At 40.1% G+C, this 15192-nt stretch overlaps 1 protein-coding gene across 4 annotated transcripts in view; it reads left to right on the top strand.

Moving 5' to 3' along the window:
• LOC145775386 (rabphilin-3A-like) overlaps positions 1-14374 on the top strand; it is a 74850-nt gene extending 60476 nt beyond the window's left edge. For 3 of the 4 annotated variants that reach the window (XM_082586678.1, XM_082586677.1, XM_082586676.1), the window contains 4 exons: positions 4035-4140; positions 6458-6606; positions 11295-11494; positions 11911-14374. In XM_082586678.1, the coding sequence (XP_082442804.1) occupies positions 4035-4140; positions 6458-6606; positions 11295-11494; positions 11911-12044 (589 nt within the window). In that variant the 3' untranslated portion in view covers positions 12045-14374. Of the gene's footprint in view, positions 1-4034; positions 4141-6457; positions 6607-7375; positions 7426-11294; positions 11495-11910 lie in introns of those variants that run through there. The other variant, XM_082586679.1, reaches the window with a different exon arrangement.
• The last annotated feature ends 818 nt before the right edge of the window (positions 14375-15192 follow it).

Genomic DNA, 15192 nt, shown 5'->3' with positions numbered 1-15192 from the left:
TGTTTGCAATGAAAGCCTCAGTGTGATTGAGATCATTTGTGTGCAATGAAGGCCTCAGTATGATTTAAATCATTTGTTTGCAATGAAAGCCTCAGTGTGATTGAGATCATTTGTGTGCAATGGAGGCCTCAGTCTAATTGAAATCATTTGTTTGCAATGGAGGCCTCAGTCTGGTTGAGATCATTTGTTTGCAAGGAAGGCCTCAGTCTGATTGAAATCGTTTGTTAGCAATGAAGGCCTCAGTATGATTGAAATCATTTGTTTGCAATGAAAGCCTCAGGGCGGAATTCAGATTTGCGTCTCAAAATAAGTCAGTGTTATGCGTAAGTCAGACTTATATAGGCCAGGCTTATACGAGAAGCTTATTTGCGATGCAGAAACTCGACTTACGCGCAACTTATATAAGACCGTATTAAGCCTCTTTGTTTTCGCGCGAAAGAGAAATTGTTATAGCAACTCTTTGGTTGAGGTAATGAAGCGTGAAACTGAAGGCTGTAAAGCTGAGCGACATTCTTGCTGAACCACCAAATAAGGCAATGTTGTGCTTTAAACTCACAACTAGAAAAAAGCACTTTTTTATGATGTTGAAATATGTTATAGTTGCATCAGTAAGTCGTTCGTTAACTAACGTAGATGCCAAGTAATCCATGACGCAACAGATCTAGCACAAAAAGTTCATTCACAAGCAAGGAATACTCATTTAACAATGAAACAACGTAAAACAACATTATGGCAATATGCACATGGCTTTCGTTTAGTCAATAATTCATAAATTTGAAAGAATTAGGTTACTCAAGTTATTTTTGATGCCTAAATAGGAAAGTTTTGACTTTGCTTGCACAATCATGGCCAGGATTGACACATGATGCGCGGATTTTTGACAACAGCATCATTCGAGATAAATTTGAGAATGGAGAAATTGATGGAATCCTGTTGGGTGACAATGGGTATGCACCGAGAAATACGCGCTACAATTCTGCAAACAGAACTTTGACTAACCCCGGCCAAGTCGCCATCGCTTCTCTGGAATGGCCACTTGCAAAAAATCAAAGGCTTACCAATAGCTGCAGTATGGGCGTATTGCATGCGATCGGGCTGTCAACGTTTCGTCATTTTTAAACAATTCAAAGAGTTCCATAGTTGCAGTTTTGCTAAGACGAAAACGTTGACAAAACTGCTTGTCGTTAAGTTGATTAAAAGAATCTGCATGATCGCGAACAGGCCTTTCAATGCAAATATTTGCATACTCTTCATCGAAGAGTTGCCTAAAAGCAATGGTTTGAAAATTTGTGAGAAAACGAAAATAAAATTATATGCAATAATATACTGTGACCTAAGTATCAAACCAAAATCTGTGTCAATAGCGGCATGTTTCAGATGGACTAACTAACCCTAACTTTTTCAGCTGATCTGTGCCCAGACAGCAAGATTCGTCATTTTTACATTGATTCAACGCCTGCAGACGTTGAATCAATGTAAATATAACGGGTTTTGCTCTCTGGGTGGTCCTTTCAGTAGAGCTGTTCGCGTTAAAAACTTTAGTTAAATCATTCCTCGCTTGATTATTTTGGAAAGGCTTTTTTATCATTTTTTTATTTATTTTCCACCACTGGAAAGTCTTTGATGAGGTCAATAAGCAGTTGGCGTTCAGAATCGTTGTAATTAAATCCTCTTGGTATTTTTATTGAAATAAGAAATGATAATGCAATTTACATTAAAGGGTTACGGGAATTTGTATAAACTATCTTTATCTAAAAGCGCAGCAAACTCGCTCATCAAGTTGCTCACTGAATTTAAATCAGTAGTTCATATCTTAGCGATAGCTAACTGACGCGAAGAAGTGTTTGCGTATAGCTGTGCTATATTGATGATAAATAATGCAATGTTGCAAATAATGCAATGTTGTGCTATTTAAACCTACAACTAGAAAAAAAGTCGTTTTTTGTGACGTTGAAATAGAAACGTTGTAGTTGCATCAGTAAGTCGTTCGTTTACGTAGATGCCAAGTAATCCATAACGCAACAGATCTGGCGCAAAAATTGCCTTCACAAGCAAGTAATACTCATTAAGCACTGAAACAACGTTAAGACAACGTTATGCCAATACGCACATGATTTTCGTTTGCAATAATTCATCAATTTGAAAGAATTAGATAACTCAGGTTATTTTTGATGCCTTGAAAGTTAAAAATAGTACAATTGTAGGAATACTGTTGCCAGTTTATGACTAAAAGGGCGGGCGCATAGACTCTCTTTGGTCTGAAAACTGTCAAATGTAAGATAGTTAATAGACTTGCTTTTCCTGGCATTGCAGACAAAGGAAAAAGTATGACCAATCACAATTGTATGTTTGCAAAAGTGATGTTACAAGCAGTATTACTAAACTGCGTGTCAGCGTCTGGTTATTCAACAACACAAAATAGGCATTTCAAAATTTACACCACCAGCAATAACACTAGTAACCTACTATTGTCAGCGTCTGAAAGAAGTGTAGTTATTCAACAATCAAGCCAACTGTCAGACCGAAACTCTGCCTGCAACCAAGCTAAGATAACAGGCACACCTGTTTCACATTAAAAACTATCAAAAAAGTCTCGTGGCCTTTGCACCAGATGGTCTATTTTTTTTAAAAATGCTGTAACAAACCTCCTACTTTCAATACCTACAGTATTAGCCAAACACTTTTTCCTTCAACAGAGGCTTAAACCACCTCTGCAGTTGGCTTATATCTTTCGGCTTTTAAGCCGAGTATAAGCCTTGCTAAAGCGTAAGTCTGCTTTCTGAATCGCAAAATCGATGCTTAACGCAGACTTTTGTCCAGACAGACTTAAGCCGCCTTAAGTCTGGTTTCTGAATTCCGCCCTCAGCGTGATTTCATTTGTGTGCAATGGATGCCTCAGTCTGATTGAAATCATTTGTTTGCAATGAAAGTCTCAGTCTGATTGAAATCATTTGTTTGCAATGAAAGCCTCAGTCTGATTGAAATCATTTGTTTGCAATGAAAGCCTCAGTGTGATTGAGATCATTTGTGTGCAATGAAGGCCTCAATCTGATTGAAATCGTTTGTTTGCAATGAAGGCCTCAGTCTGATTGAAATCATTTGTTTGCAATGAAAGCCTCAGTCTGATAGAGATCATTTGTTTGCAATGAAAGCCTCAATCTGATTGAGATCATTTGTTTGCAATGGAAACCTCACTCTGAATGAGATCATTTGTTTGCAATGAAGGCCTCAGTATGATTGAGATCATTTGTTTGCAATGAAAGCCTCAGTCTGATTGAGATCATTTGTTTGCAATGAAAGCCTCAGTTTGATTGAAATCATTTGTTTGCAATGAAAACCTCAGTCTGATTGAGATCATTTGTTTGCAATGAAAACCTCAGTCTGAATGAAATCATTTGTTTGCAATGAAAGCCTCAGTCTGACTGAGATCATTTGTTTGCAATGAAGGCCTCAGTCTGACTGAGATCATTTGTTAGCAATGAAGGCATCAATCTGATTGAAATCATTTGTTTGCAATGAAAGCCTCAGTCTGACTGAGATCATTTGTTTGCAATGAAGGCCTCAGTCTGACTGAGATCATTTGTTAGTAATGAAGGCCTCAATCTGATTGAGATCATTTGTTTACAATGAAAGCCTCAGTCTGATTGAAATCATTTGTTTGCAATGAAAGCCTCAGTCTGATTGAGATCATTTGTTTGCAATGAAAATCTCAGTCTGATTGATATCATTTGTTTGCAATGAAAACCTCAATCTGATTGAGATCATTTGTTTGCAATGAAGGCCTCAGTCTGATTGAATCATTCATTTGCAATGAAAACCTCAGTCTGACTGAGATCATTTGTTTGCAATGAAAGCCTCAGTCTGATTGAGATCATTTGTTTGCAATGAAAGCCTCAGTCTGATTGAGATCATTTGTTTGCAATGAAAGCCTCAGTCTGATTGAGATCATTTGTTTGCAATGAAAGCCTCAGTCTGATTGAGATCATTTGTTTGCAATGAAGGCATCAGTCTGATTGAGATCATTTGTTTGCCAGATTCCGTCATGATGATTTTCTTGGTGAAGTAACTGTGAACTTGCGACATCTGGTGGCTAATGAGACCAAGAGCTTCACTTCGCTTTTGACCCCTAAGCGGCGCAAGGTGGGATTTGTTTTAATTACAGACTTCTTGATAGCTCATTGAGATGTACATCTGGGATTGCAAACAATGGTGTCTAACTAAAATATAATTCTGAGCATCCGCTTTGAGGAGGTCGAACATAGAGCTGCTCTTTAAACCAATCACATGAAATTGATACAATACCAGAGATTATTCAGTGCCGAAACTCGCTAAATGTTCGAAAGCTACGACTGCTTATTTTTGCAAGTTCTGCCGGTGAATTGCCCATCTATACTCGCATGATTTGTTTTTATTTTCGAACAGGCAATGTGTAATTGCCCATTGTTACTCGCATGGTTTGTTTTTGATGTACATCTGGGATTGCAAACAATGGTGTCTAACTAAAATATAATTCTGAGCATCCGCTTTGAGGAGGTCGAACATAGAGCTGCTCTTTAAACCAATCACATGAAATAGATACAATACCAGAGATTATTCAGTGCCGAAACTCGCTAAATGTTCGAAAGCTACGACTGCTTATTTTTGCAAGTTCTGCCGGTGAATTGCCCATCTATACTCGCATGATTTGTTTTTATTTTCGAACAGGCAATGTGTAATTGCCCATTGTTACTCGCATGGTTTGTTTTTGTTTTCGAACAGGCAAAGTTTAATTGCCCATCCTTACTCGCATGGTTTGTTTTTGTTTTCTAAGGGCAAAGTGTATTTGTCCATCCTTACTCACAGGGTGTGTTTTTGTTTTCTAAGGGGCAAAGTTTACTTGCCCATTCTTACTCGCTTGGTTTGTTTTTGTCTCAAACGCGCAAAGTTTAATTGCCCATCCTTACTCGCGAAGGGTTTGTTTTTGTTTTTTAATGGGCGAAGTTTAATTACCGATCCTTACTCGCAAAGTGTGTTTTTTTTTCGAACAGGCAATGTGTAATTGCCCATCCTTACTCGCATGGTTTGTTTTTGTTTTCAAACAGGTAATGTGTAATTGCCCATTGTTACTCGCATGGTTTGTTTTTGTTTTCTTAGGGCAAAGTGTAATTGCCCATCCTTACTCGCATGGTTTGTTTTTGTTTTCGTAGGGCAAAGTGTAATTGCCCATCCTTATTCGCATGGTTTGTTTTTGTTTTCGAACAAGCAATGTGTAATTGCCCATTGTTACTCGCATGGTTTGTTTTTGTTTTCGAACAGGCAAAGTGTAATTGCCCATCCTTACTCGCATGGTTTGTTTTTGTTTTCTAAGGGCAAAGTGTAATTGCCTATTCTTACTCGCATGGTTTGTTTTTGTTTTTTAATTGGCAAAGTGTAATTGCCCATTCTTACTTGCAGAGTGTGTTTTGTTTTATAATGGGCAAAGTTTAGTTGCCCATGTTTAGTGTTTATTCGCATTTTGCATGGTTTGTTTTTGTTTTCTCACGCCCGAAGTTTAATTACCCATCTCTACTCGCAGAGTGTGTTTTTGTTTTCAAACAGGCAAAGTGTAATTGCCCATCCGTACTCGCATCCTGGTTTGTTTTGGTTTCTAACAGGCGAAGTTTAATTACCCATCCTTACTGGCGGAGTGTGTTTTTGTTTTCGAACAGGCAATGTATAATTGCCCATCCTTACTCGCATGGTTTGTTTTTGTTTTCTAAGGGCAAAGTGTAATTACCGATTCTTACTCGCATGGTTAGTTTTTGTTTTTTAATTGGTAAAATGTAATTGCCCATTCTTACTTGCAGAATGTGTTTTTGTTTTATAAGGGGCAAAGTTTAGTTGCCCATCCTTAGTCGCATGGTTTGTTTTTGTTTTCTAAGGGGCAGAGGGTAACTGCACAATTGCACATTCTTACTCACATTGTTTGTTTTTGTTTTTTAATTGGCAAAGTGTAATTGCCCATTCTTACTCGCAGAGTGTGTTTTTGTTTTCTAATGGGCAAAGTGTAACTGCCCATCCTTGCTCGCATGGTTTGTCGTTTGCTTTTTAAAGGGCAAAGTTTAATTGCCCATCCTTACTCGCATGGTTTGTTTTTGTTTTCTAGTTGGCAATGTTTAATTGCCCATCCTTACTCGCATGGTTTGTTTTTGTTTTCTGACGGGCAAAGTGTAATTGCCCATTCTTACTTCCAAAGGGTGTGTTTTTGTTTTGTAACGGGCAAAGTTTAATTGCCCATCCTTAGTCTTAACTCACATGGTTTGTTTTTGTTTTCTTACAGGCAAAGTGTAATTGCCCATCCTTATTTGCATGGTTTGTTTTTGTTTTCGAACGGGCAAAGTGTAATTGCCCATTCTTACTCGCAAAGGGTCTGTTTTTGTTTTGTAACGGCGAAGTTTAGTTGCCCATCCTTACTCGCAGGGTGTGTTTTTTGTTTTAGGTGCCAAGGCGTTTAAAAAATAAAAATGAAAGACTTCTTTTGTCTCTGCGATTTGATGAACAAAATTCGTTTTTGCTAGTCAACCCAGTGAAGTGTGAAGGCTTATTGTCGGTTGCCCGTGCCAACAGTGGTGACCTTCAAGTGAAAATGTGAGTATATTGAAATTGTGTTATTGTTGAATCATCAGTGGTTCTTGCCCACCGCTCTGTGAAAATTTGTGTGCAAGTCCGCCAGAAAGTCGGCTTTAGTTCTTAGTTTGTAGTGTTCTTAGGCTTTAGTTCTTAGTTTGTTCAGTTTTCCCCATGAATAGAAATCTTTTTTTAAGTTTGTACAAAATTTTCTCGTTTGATTTGCTTGCTTTTTATGCTTGCGGCTCATCTTTCTTGCTTTCTGCAATTTACAATTAGTTTTTTCGCACCTTGCCTTTCTACCACATCATGTGATCTGTTCAACACGTTTTCATGCAGTTTCCTTTGATTCTCGTAGAGCCTATATCTTTGAGTTTGTGCTAGTCAGAAGTACTGTGCAGTTTTTGTTTTTCCTGTTTATAGATTTAGTAAACCATTGTGTTTTATTCAGATGTAGTTAAATTGTATGTATGTTATTCCTAAAGAGGAAATCTTGTGATGTCGAAAACGTTCGATACTTAATTTGTTGCGTCACAGTTTGTGTTTCTGTAAATGTAATAAACTTGAATATGTTAAACTTGATCACAAACAACTTTAAAATAAACTTGATCCCAACACACACTGAACATTTGAGGTTAGTTTTCCGAAAGCTTTTTCTACTGTCTTTGCCCACTTCTCTTGAAATACTTGTGCCTTCGATACTCTGGTTACCGGTCTGGCAGTGTTAAAAGGTCAGGAACCACTGGTACACAACTCTACATCATGCCTTGACATATTTTTTTGTCTTTAGATATTCTCGGTTTCTCACAATGGAATAAATCACATGTGTCTAACTCCCAGCCCGCGGGCCAAATCCGGCCGCAACTTTGTAAAAGGTACCATAAAAAATCCCCTATACCGAGATTCAACAATAGTTTGACCAATCAGAACGGTGCTGATCAGTGGAGCGTGATATGTTGTTCTGAACAGTCAGTGGAGCGTGAGATTGCGTTTTTCACCAATCAAGGCTAATGTTGCCAAATTTGGTACGGTACTCTGTTTATAAATTTAGTGAAGGGAGGTTAACTTAGTCCCCATTTAGAAACAATTTGGTATCCATTCATTAAGTGTGGTTGGCGGCACTGCTCAAGGCTTATAATGCTGATTAGTCGGTCCCAGTGGTCTGCCGTTTTTGAATGGCAGTTGAAAATATGAAGCAAATCGGTATAGCCTTCAAACAACTAAACTTCACACTTAGGCTAAATTGGAAAGTGCTGATTGTACTTTAACATGTCAAAAAATACCAGATATTGCAGATTCCTTTCTAACAGTTTGTCTCTCAGCCACATGTTGATAAGAATGTTGATAACGAAGCTGATGTACAAGACATCTCTGCGGCTACTTGGGCGGACCATAAATGGAGTTCAGAATGGAAGTCAAGCGCCACCAGACTCCATTCATTCATCCCCGACGCCGACACACGCCCCATCGGCCTAACACTACCTAGACAGGCATGGGTGCGCCTCAACCGTCTTCGTACGGGCGTCGGGCTTTTCCGCTCAAGCATGCACCAATGGGGAATGGCCTCTTCCTCCTCCTGTGAATGTGGTGCCGAGGAACAGACTGCAGACCACATCATCAATGACTGTTCCATCTTCAAGTCACCTAACGGAGTGGAAGGTCTGCGTGTCATGGATGATGAAACCAAAGACTGGCTGCTCTCTGGTAGCCTTCCAGTGTAGTCCGGGAACATCGTGAATCTGGGGTGGTAAAAGGATAGACCCTCGGCCCCAGAGGCTCACACGACGACGAGCCACATGTTCCAATGAACATAACCTAGCTTAAAACTGCATTCATTAAAAACCCTGTTGGTTACAATTTCTTTCTGTGAGGACTTGTTGGATTCATGATGACTGTTTTGCTGTTTAAATTTAATGCCTTAAACTGGCACCTTCCTCAACATGAAATGGCCTGTCATAACGAAGGATTTGAACTACAATATGCCTGTTCGTACATAAGCCATCACTAGGCCAGTAACTATTGCCTATCACCAAATTACACATTTTCTTGATGTTTTTATAAAAGGCCAATAAATTGTTCACTGGGAAAATGTTAAAGTTATAATACTATCTTATGTAGGCTACCGTACATTAGGATTATCGTGTTCTTTAGTTTGTCTATTGGAAATATTTTAATAACAACTGCTACTTTGCATGATTTCGTCACATAATATTTGCGGGAGAGAGTTGCTAATCCTCACACTCGTTGGTCGACGTTGCCTTACATGCGAGAGTGGGAGCTCGCGGATTAAGCTGTTTCGTGCCACATATTCATGTTGATTTCTACTTCATTGGTTGGGTTATCAATAATTACTCCATATGTGTGAGTGTGTGAGAAAATTACTGTAAAAAAATCTGTTAATATAAAATATTTTAATGGTCATTATCAGGGGTTAATATAAGACAACCTCAAACCTGAGAACGATTTGTTCTCAATAAATGCTACCATGTAGATTTGGTGAAAAACCGCCATGTAAATTATCTGGTCTACTGCAATGGTTGGGTGTAGCCTATAACAAACATTTGTATTACAAAGAACTTTTTGCAAGTATTCTGAATTGTGACCTGGATTCTGTTGGTGATAAATATTATTGTTGTTTTGGTCAGTTAGAAGTGAACAGTGAATTAGATTGAGTGTTTTATTCTAATTATGGATATCTTATAAAAGCATAGCATAAACGGCCATTGACCCTTACGTAGCCTACATGGTACGGTATAACCGTTTTATTCAAGTCTGGATACACCAAGGATCAATAGGCTACTTTCCCCTCTGTTATTTGCTATTGTGACTAAAGAACAAAGGGAAGGATTGCATTGTAAAATCATTGTGCAAACCAAGCATGAATTTGAAACTTTTTAAAAAATGTGAACACCCAAAAACAATGTCACCGTAGCCTACACTGGTGAAACAACTTGCAATTAAATTCAGTCTCCGTACCAACCTTATTGAAAAGATCAAAAAGTCCCTAGCGTACCGTAACAGAGAAAATGCTTGCTTCGACTAGATCAGTGGTTTTTAAACTAGGGAGCGCGCAAAGATTCTCCAAGGGGACGAGAAGGTGGTAGGATTGACTGGTAATGTGAATAATAATTGATTATAGTTTTTTTAACTTTATCTTCCAATTTCAAGCACTCGTTCTTGCAGTTGTTGTTTAGTCCATTGTTCAGTAACAATGGCAGTTTGTGACGTTATCATCATGTTCCACTGATCAGCACCACTCTGATTGGTCAAACTAGGGATGGTAGAAGTAGGGGATTGCTCACTTAAAAAGTAGGTGGACAACTGGAGGGTCATAGTGTTGTGACAAAATTTAGTGCAACTACAGCTTGAGGTCTACCGCCATTTGTCGCATACCCAGGTGCAGCGCATGTGACCTGTCTACGAGTGTACAAAGTGTGTATTGCCAAAATAAATATTTGAAAATATGTGATATCATGCTTATGTAATGCTATACTAGTCATAATAATGCAGCAATAGATTTCACGCTACAGTGGTAGCAGTAGTTAACCTCACACTGCTGTAGCAAGGTTTTGTCGATGTTCTAGCATCCTAAACCTTGCGCAAAATATAGCATTTCATTTGTTAAAAATGGATTTGCGTAAAAGCAAACAAAACTTTTTGCAGTTCTGCCAATTTTTAAATTTTGCAGTGACCCTCCAGCTGTCCATATCGCTAAAAAAAATCAATAAAGCGAGTCGTCCCGTTATTCCACTGTCCCTAGGTCAAACCATTGCTCAAAGGGGATTTTTTTATGGTACCTTTTACAAAGTTGCAATCCGGCCGCGATGCAACATTTTTAATTTTTGCCCGGGGTGCAATTGAGTTTGACACCCCTAGTATAAATGCTATTATAGTCTTTTTAAGTTAAGGTCGTGTCAAGTTTACATTAAACTTTAGGCATGGTTTTCGAAAATAACAAGATATTTTGTGACGCACTGTGCATTAGTTTTTGAATTGTTTACTCAATCCTCCACCCTTTAGTTTGTTAGCCTTTCTCCCGTCATACCAATAGTTTGGTATGTTTCTCGGCAGTCCAGTGTAGCAACAACTCAGCGATAAACACTTGTTTTGCCCACGAGGTTGGGCTTTTTTCTGTTTTTTTTCTTTCTCGCAACGTTCAGAGTTCAAGATGGATACCACTACATCTTGCAGGTTGGGCTCATCAGTACCGCACCACTAGTTCTTGCCACATGGTTCTCACCACTGCTTTTGCCAGTCAATTGAATTCTTACCTTTGTGGAAAGAAAACAACTAAACTATCTGTCGCCAAGGATATGCACAGTTGAGAAGGAGCGATCTTCCTGGTGTCAGCACTACCTGACTACTCACTATAGAACAGCGTGCATTGAGTTTCGCTAACCATACTGGTGTAGCCTCCACACTAGCCATCAAGACTATTTCCCAAAAACATGTGTTTCTCGGCAGTCGAGTGTAGCAAGAACTCAGCGATAGGCATGTGTTTCGCCCATGAGACCGGGCTCTGAGCCACACAATGCTCGCTGTTCTATAGTGAGTAGTCAGGTAGTGCTGACGCCAGGAAGATTGCTTCTTCTCAACTGTCAATAGTTTGGTATGTAAATAATTTTCGCTCCGGCAATGCACCATTTTTGCCGCAGATTTCTGCAGTGTTACCACAACGTCTCACCCCCTGTTTATATATTTTAATGCAGCTGCTTCAATCTGAGTAGTGACGTCACAGTCGGTGACGTCATCCTTGAAAGCACAGACTGGAAACAAGTGAAAGGTTTGTGTGCTGAGTTCGACGTCGTCCTCGGATTCCCGATTGCGGGTGGAATCCAGGAATTGTGGCGCTGTTCGTTGATGGTGACCCTGTGGAGTAAGGACCGATCAGGAAAGGAGGCGGTGGTTGGTGAGCAAATAGAGGGTTTCAGTTCCAGAGGATTTATTCAGTGTCTTTTTGATTGTTTGTTTCCGCTTATAATTGTTGATGTTGTGCATGAAGCAGATTATTCATTTCCGATTCTTCCATCTACTTAAAGACTGACGTGCAACAAGACATCTCCAGTTATATACAAGAATTTTTCCAGTCGTTTGACTATTGTCTTTTTGGTACCATTCGTTTACCACAATCATCATCTTAGCAAGTGCTATTGAGCTGGCAGAGGAGGCCTTCCATTAGTCAGCAACACCGGTGTTGTGCCATTTAGAAACTTCAGATTTTCTCAGTCTGAATGCAAATAATCCACTACCACTCAAATCACGTCTACTTTTCATTGGTTATTTGTGTTTTAAAAGGCAACATTTCACACCAGTGTTGTTTTGAAGGGAGCCTCTCTTTGAGCGGAGATGGTGAGGAAGACCTTAGTGTCCACTGGAATCGATGCATCGAAACTCCAGGAGCGATGATAGAGATGTGGCATCAACTTACTTCCATCAAGCAACGTCAAACGTCTCTATAAATACAAAATCAGCTTTTTTAATCCCTCATAACGATCTTGTTCATTTTTGTCAGCGTCAATTTGGACCTGCACTTCACATTTGTTGTCAAATTGCAATGTTGTTAGTTCCACTGTGCAGCACCCAACAATCATGGTCTGGCCAACAATTACTTCATATATGAGCTCTTTGACATTACTTGTGCAGTGTCTATCCTTGGCCAACAATTACTTTATATATGAACTCTTTGACATTACTTGTGCAGTGTCTATCCTTGGCCAACAATTGCTTCATATATGAGCTCTTTGGCATTACTTGTGCAGTGTCTATCCTTGGCCAACAATTACTTTATATGTGAGCTCTTTCACATTACTTGTGCAGTGTCTATCCTTGGCCAACAATTACTTCATATATGAGATCTTTGGCATTACTTGTGCAGTGTCTATCCTTGGCCAACAATTACTTTATATTTGAGCTCTTTTACATTATATACTTGTGCAGTGTCTATCCTTGGCCAACAATTACTTTATACTGTATATGAGCTCTTTCACATTACTTGTGCAGTGTCTATCCTTGGCCAACAATTACTTCATATATGAGCTCTTTCACATTACTTGTGCAGTGTCTATCCTTGGCCAGCAATTACTTCATATATGAGCTCTTTGGCATTACTTGTGCAGTGTCTTTCCTTGGCCAACAATTGCTTTATATATGAGCTCCTTGACATTACTTGTGCAGTGTCTATCCTTGGTCAACAATTACTTTATATATGAGCTCTTTCACATTACTTGTGCAGTGTCTATCCTTGGCCAACAATTATTTTATATATGAGCTCTTTGGCATTACTTGTGCAGTGTCTATCCTTGGCCAACAATTACTTTATATTTGAGCTCTTTTACATTACTTGTGCAGTGTCTATCCTTGGCCAACAATTGTTTTATATATGAACTCTTTGGCATTGCTTGTGCAGTGTTTATCCTGTGATGATGTGAGCGCCGTGACGATGCGTGAAGGGTGAACGTCATGACGATGCGTGAAGGGTGAACGTTGTGACGATGCGTGAAGGGTGAACGTTGTTACGATGAGTGAAGGGTGAACGTCGTGACGATGAGTGAAGGGTGAACGTTGTGACGATGTATGAACGGTGGCCATCGTGACGATGAGTGAAGGGTGAACGTCGTGACGACGCGTGAAGGGTGAACGTCGTGACGATGCGTGAAGGGTGAACGTTGTTACGATGAGTGAAGGGTGAACGCCGTGACGATGCGTGAAGGGTAAACGTCGTGACAATGCGTGAAGGGTAAACGTTGTGCCGATGCATGAACGGTGGCCATCGTGACGATGCGTGAAGGGTGAACGTTGTGAGGATGCGTGAAGGGTAAACGTTGTGACAATGCGTGAAGGGTGAATGTCGTGACGATGCCTGAAGGGTGGGCATCGTGATGATGTGTGAAGGGTAAACGTTGTGACGATGCGTGAAGGGTGAACATTGTAACAATGTGTGAAGGGTGAACTTCGTGACGATGTGTGAACGATGGCCATTGTGACAATGCGTGAAGTGTGAACGTCGTGACGATGCGTAAAGGGTAAACGCCGTGACAATGCGTGAAGGGTGAACATTGTGACGATGAGTGAAGAGTAAACGTCGTGACGCTGCGTGAAGGGTGGCCATCGTGATGACGCGTGAAGGATTGGCGTCGTGACGATGAGTGAACTGTGGCCATCGTGACAATGCACGTACTGTGAACGTCGTGACGATAAGTGAAGGGTGAACGTCGTGACAATGCGCGAATGGTGGACATATTGGCGATGCGTAAACGTTGTGACGATGAGTGAAGGGTGGTCATCGTGATGATGCATGAAGGTTGAACGCCGTGACAATGCGTGAACGGTGGTCATCGTAACGATGCGTGAAGGTTTGCATCGTGACGATGCACGAAAGGTGGTCATCATGACGATGCGTGGAGGGTAGTCATCATGACAATGCGTGAAGGGTGGTCATCATGACGATGCGTGAAGGGTGGTCATCGTGACGATGTGTGAAAGATGGTCATCATGACGATGCGTGAAGGGTGGTCATCGTGACGATGTGTGAAAGATGGTCATCATGACGATGCGTGAAGGGTGGGCATCATGACGATGCGTGTGAGGTGAACAACATGTTTTGTGCTTGTCATAGTTGAATGTGCCACGAAATAGGCCTCTCTCGTTACTTTTCGATAGTATTTTGCAAGGGTGTACTGCAACATATTGGTATGACTGTTTTATAATGCACTGAAATGTTTTTTACTCCTTAACTAAAAATTTTTTGTTTACTGTTCTAGTAACCCAATAAAACGCAATTAAAATTTTATGTTATGTAAACATTCATACGTTACATAAATGTTTTATACATAAGATGTTGACTGGTTTACAGACCAGTGCCCTCGTAGCTTTGCAAGAAGTCGTCGAAGCGTAGGCTTCCTTGTCGCCCTTTTCGAGGACATCAAACTGTGTGCGATCTGTGTCAACCAGGTCACCACCATGCCCAACGACATCGCGTATCCGCGGAGAGCACGCTTAAGCGTCGCCTTAGCCAGGTCTGTGGTATCGGGCAAAAATTGTATGAATTTTGTAGGTTTTCTGACGTCACAATAGAACAATAAAGTTGAATAGACAAAGCAAAGAAAGAAACAAAATTATAAGAAGCGGTTTGCCCACAAAAATCTGTCGGAATGGCCGATGATGCAAGAGAAGGATCCACAAAGGATACAAACTGATTCATGCTCTGTAGGCTCAACAAGTGAAAAAAAAAAGATTAGCACCCTGTCAAGCACATCTCAGCTAACCGCTTTATGTGGTAGACTTTTTAAGGTGTTGCGACCATGCCATCTTTTAAATTGATTGTCCTGCTTTGGTAGGTATCATGCACGTTACAACGTCCGCCTTTTGTCGCTCTATTTTTTTATAGACCTATGAATTGTTTTTGTTGTGATGGTCAGAAGTGAAATGAAACTTAACTGGCTACATAGCCTACCTTCATCAGATCTAAAGATCAAGCGACGCTGTTTCGGCTCTCAGGGTGTGCACTTAAACAACATGCGTTGCAAGGACTGCACTGCTCTCCATTCAGCGGCACGTAGTGGATGGAATAATTCTCCAGCAACATCACTTCAACAATTGGAAAACTTC

Source organism: Aplidium turbinatum, chromosome 8 (assembly GCF_918807975.1).
Source record: "Aplidium turbinatum chromosome 8, kaAplTurb1.1, whole genome shotgun sequence".
In the NCBI taxonomy this organism is placed as follows: Eukaryota; Metazoa; Chordata; class Ascidiacea; order Aplousobranchia; family Polyclinidae; genus Aplidium; species Aplidium turbinatum.
The sequence above is the reverse complement of the archived record's forward strand: the minus strand, read 5'-3'. Positions and strand labels throughout refer to the sequence as shown.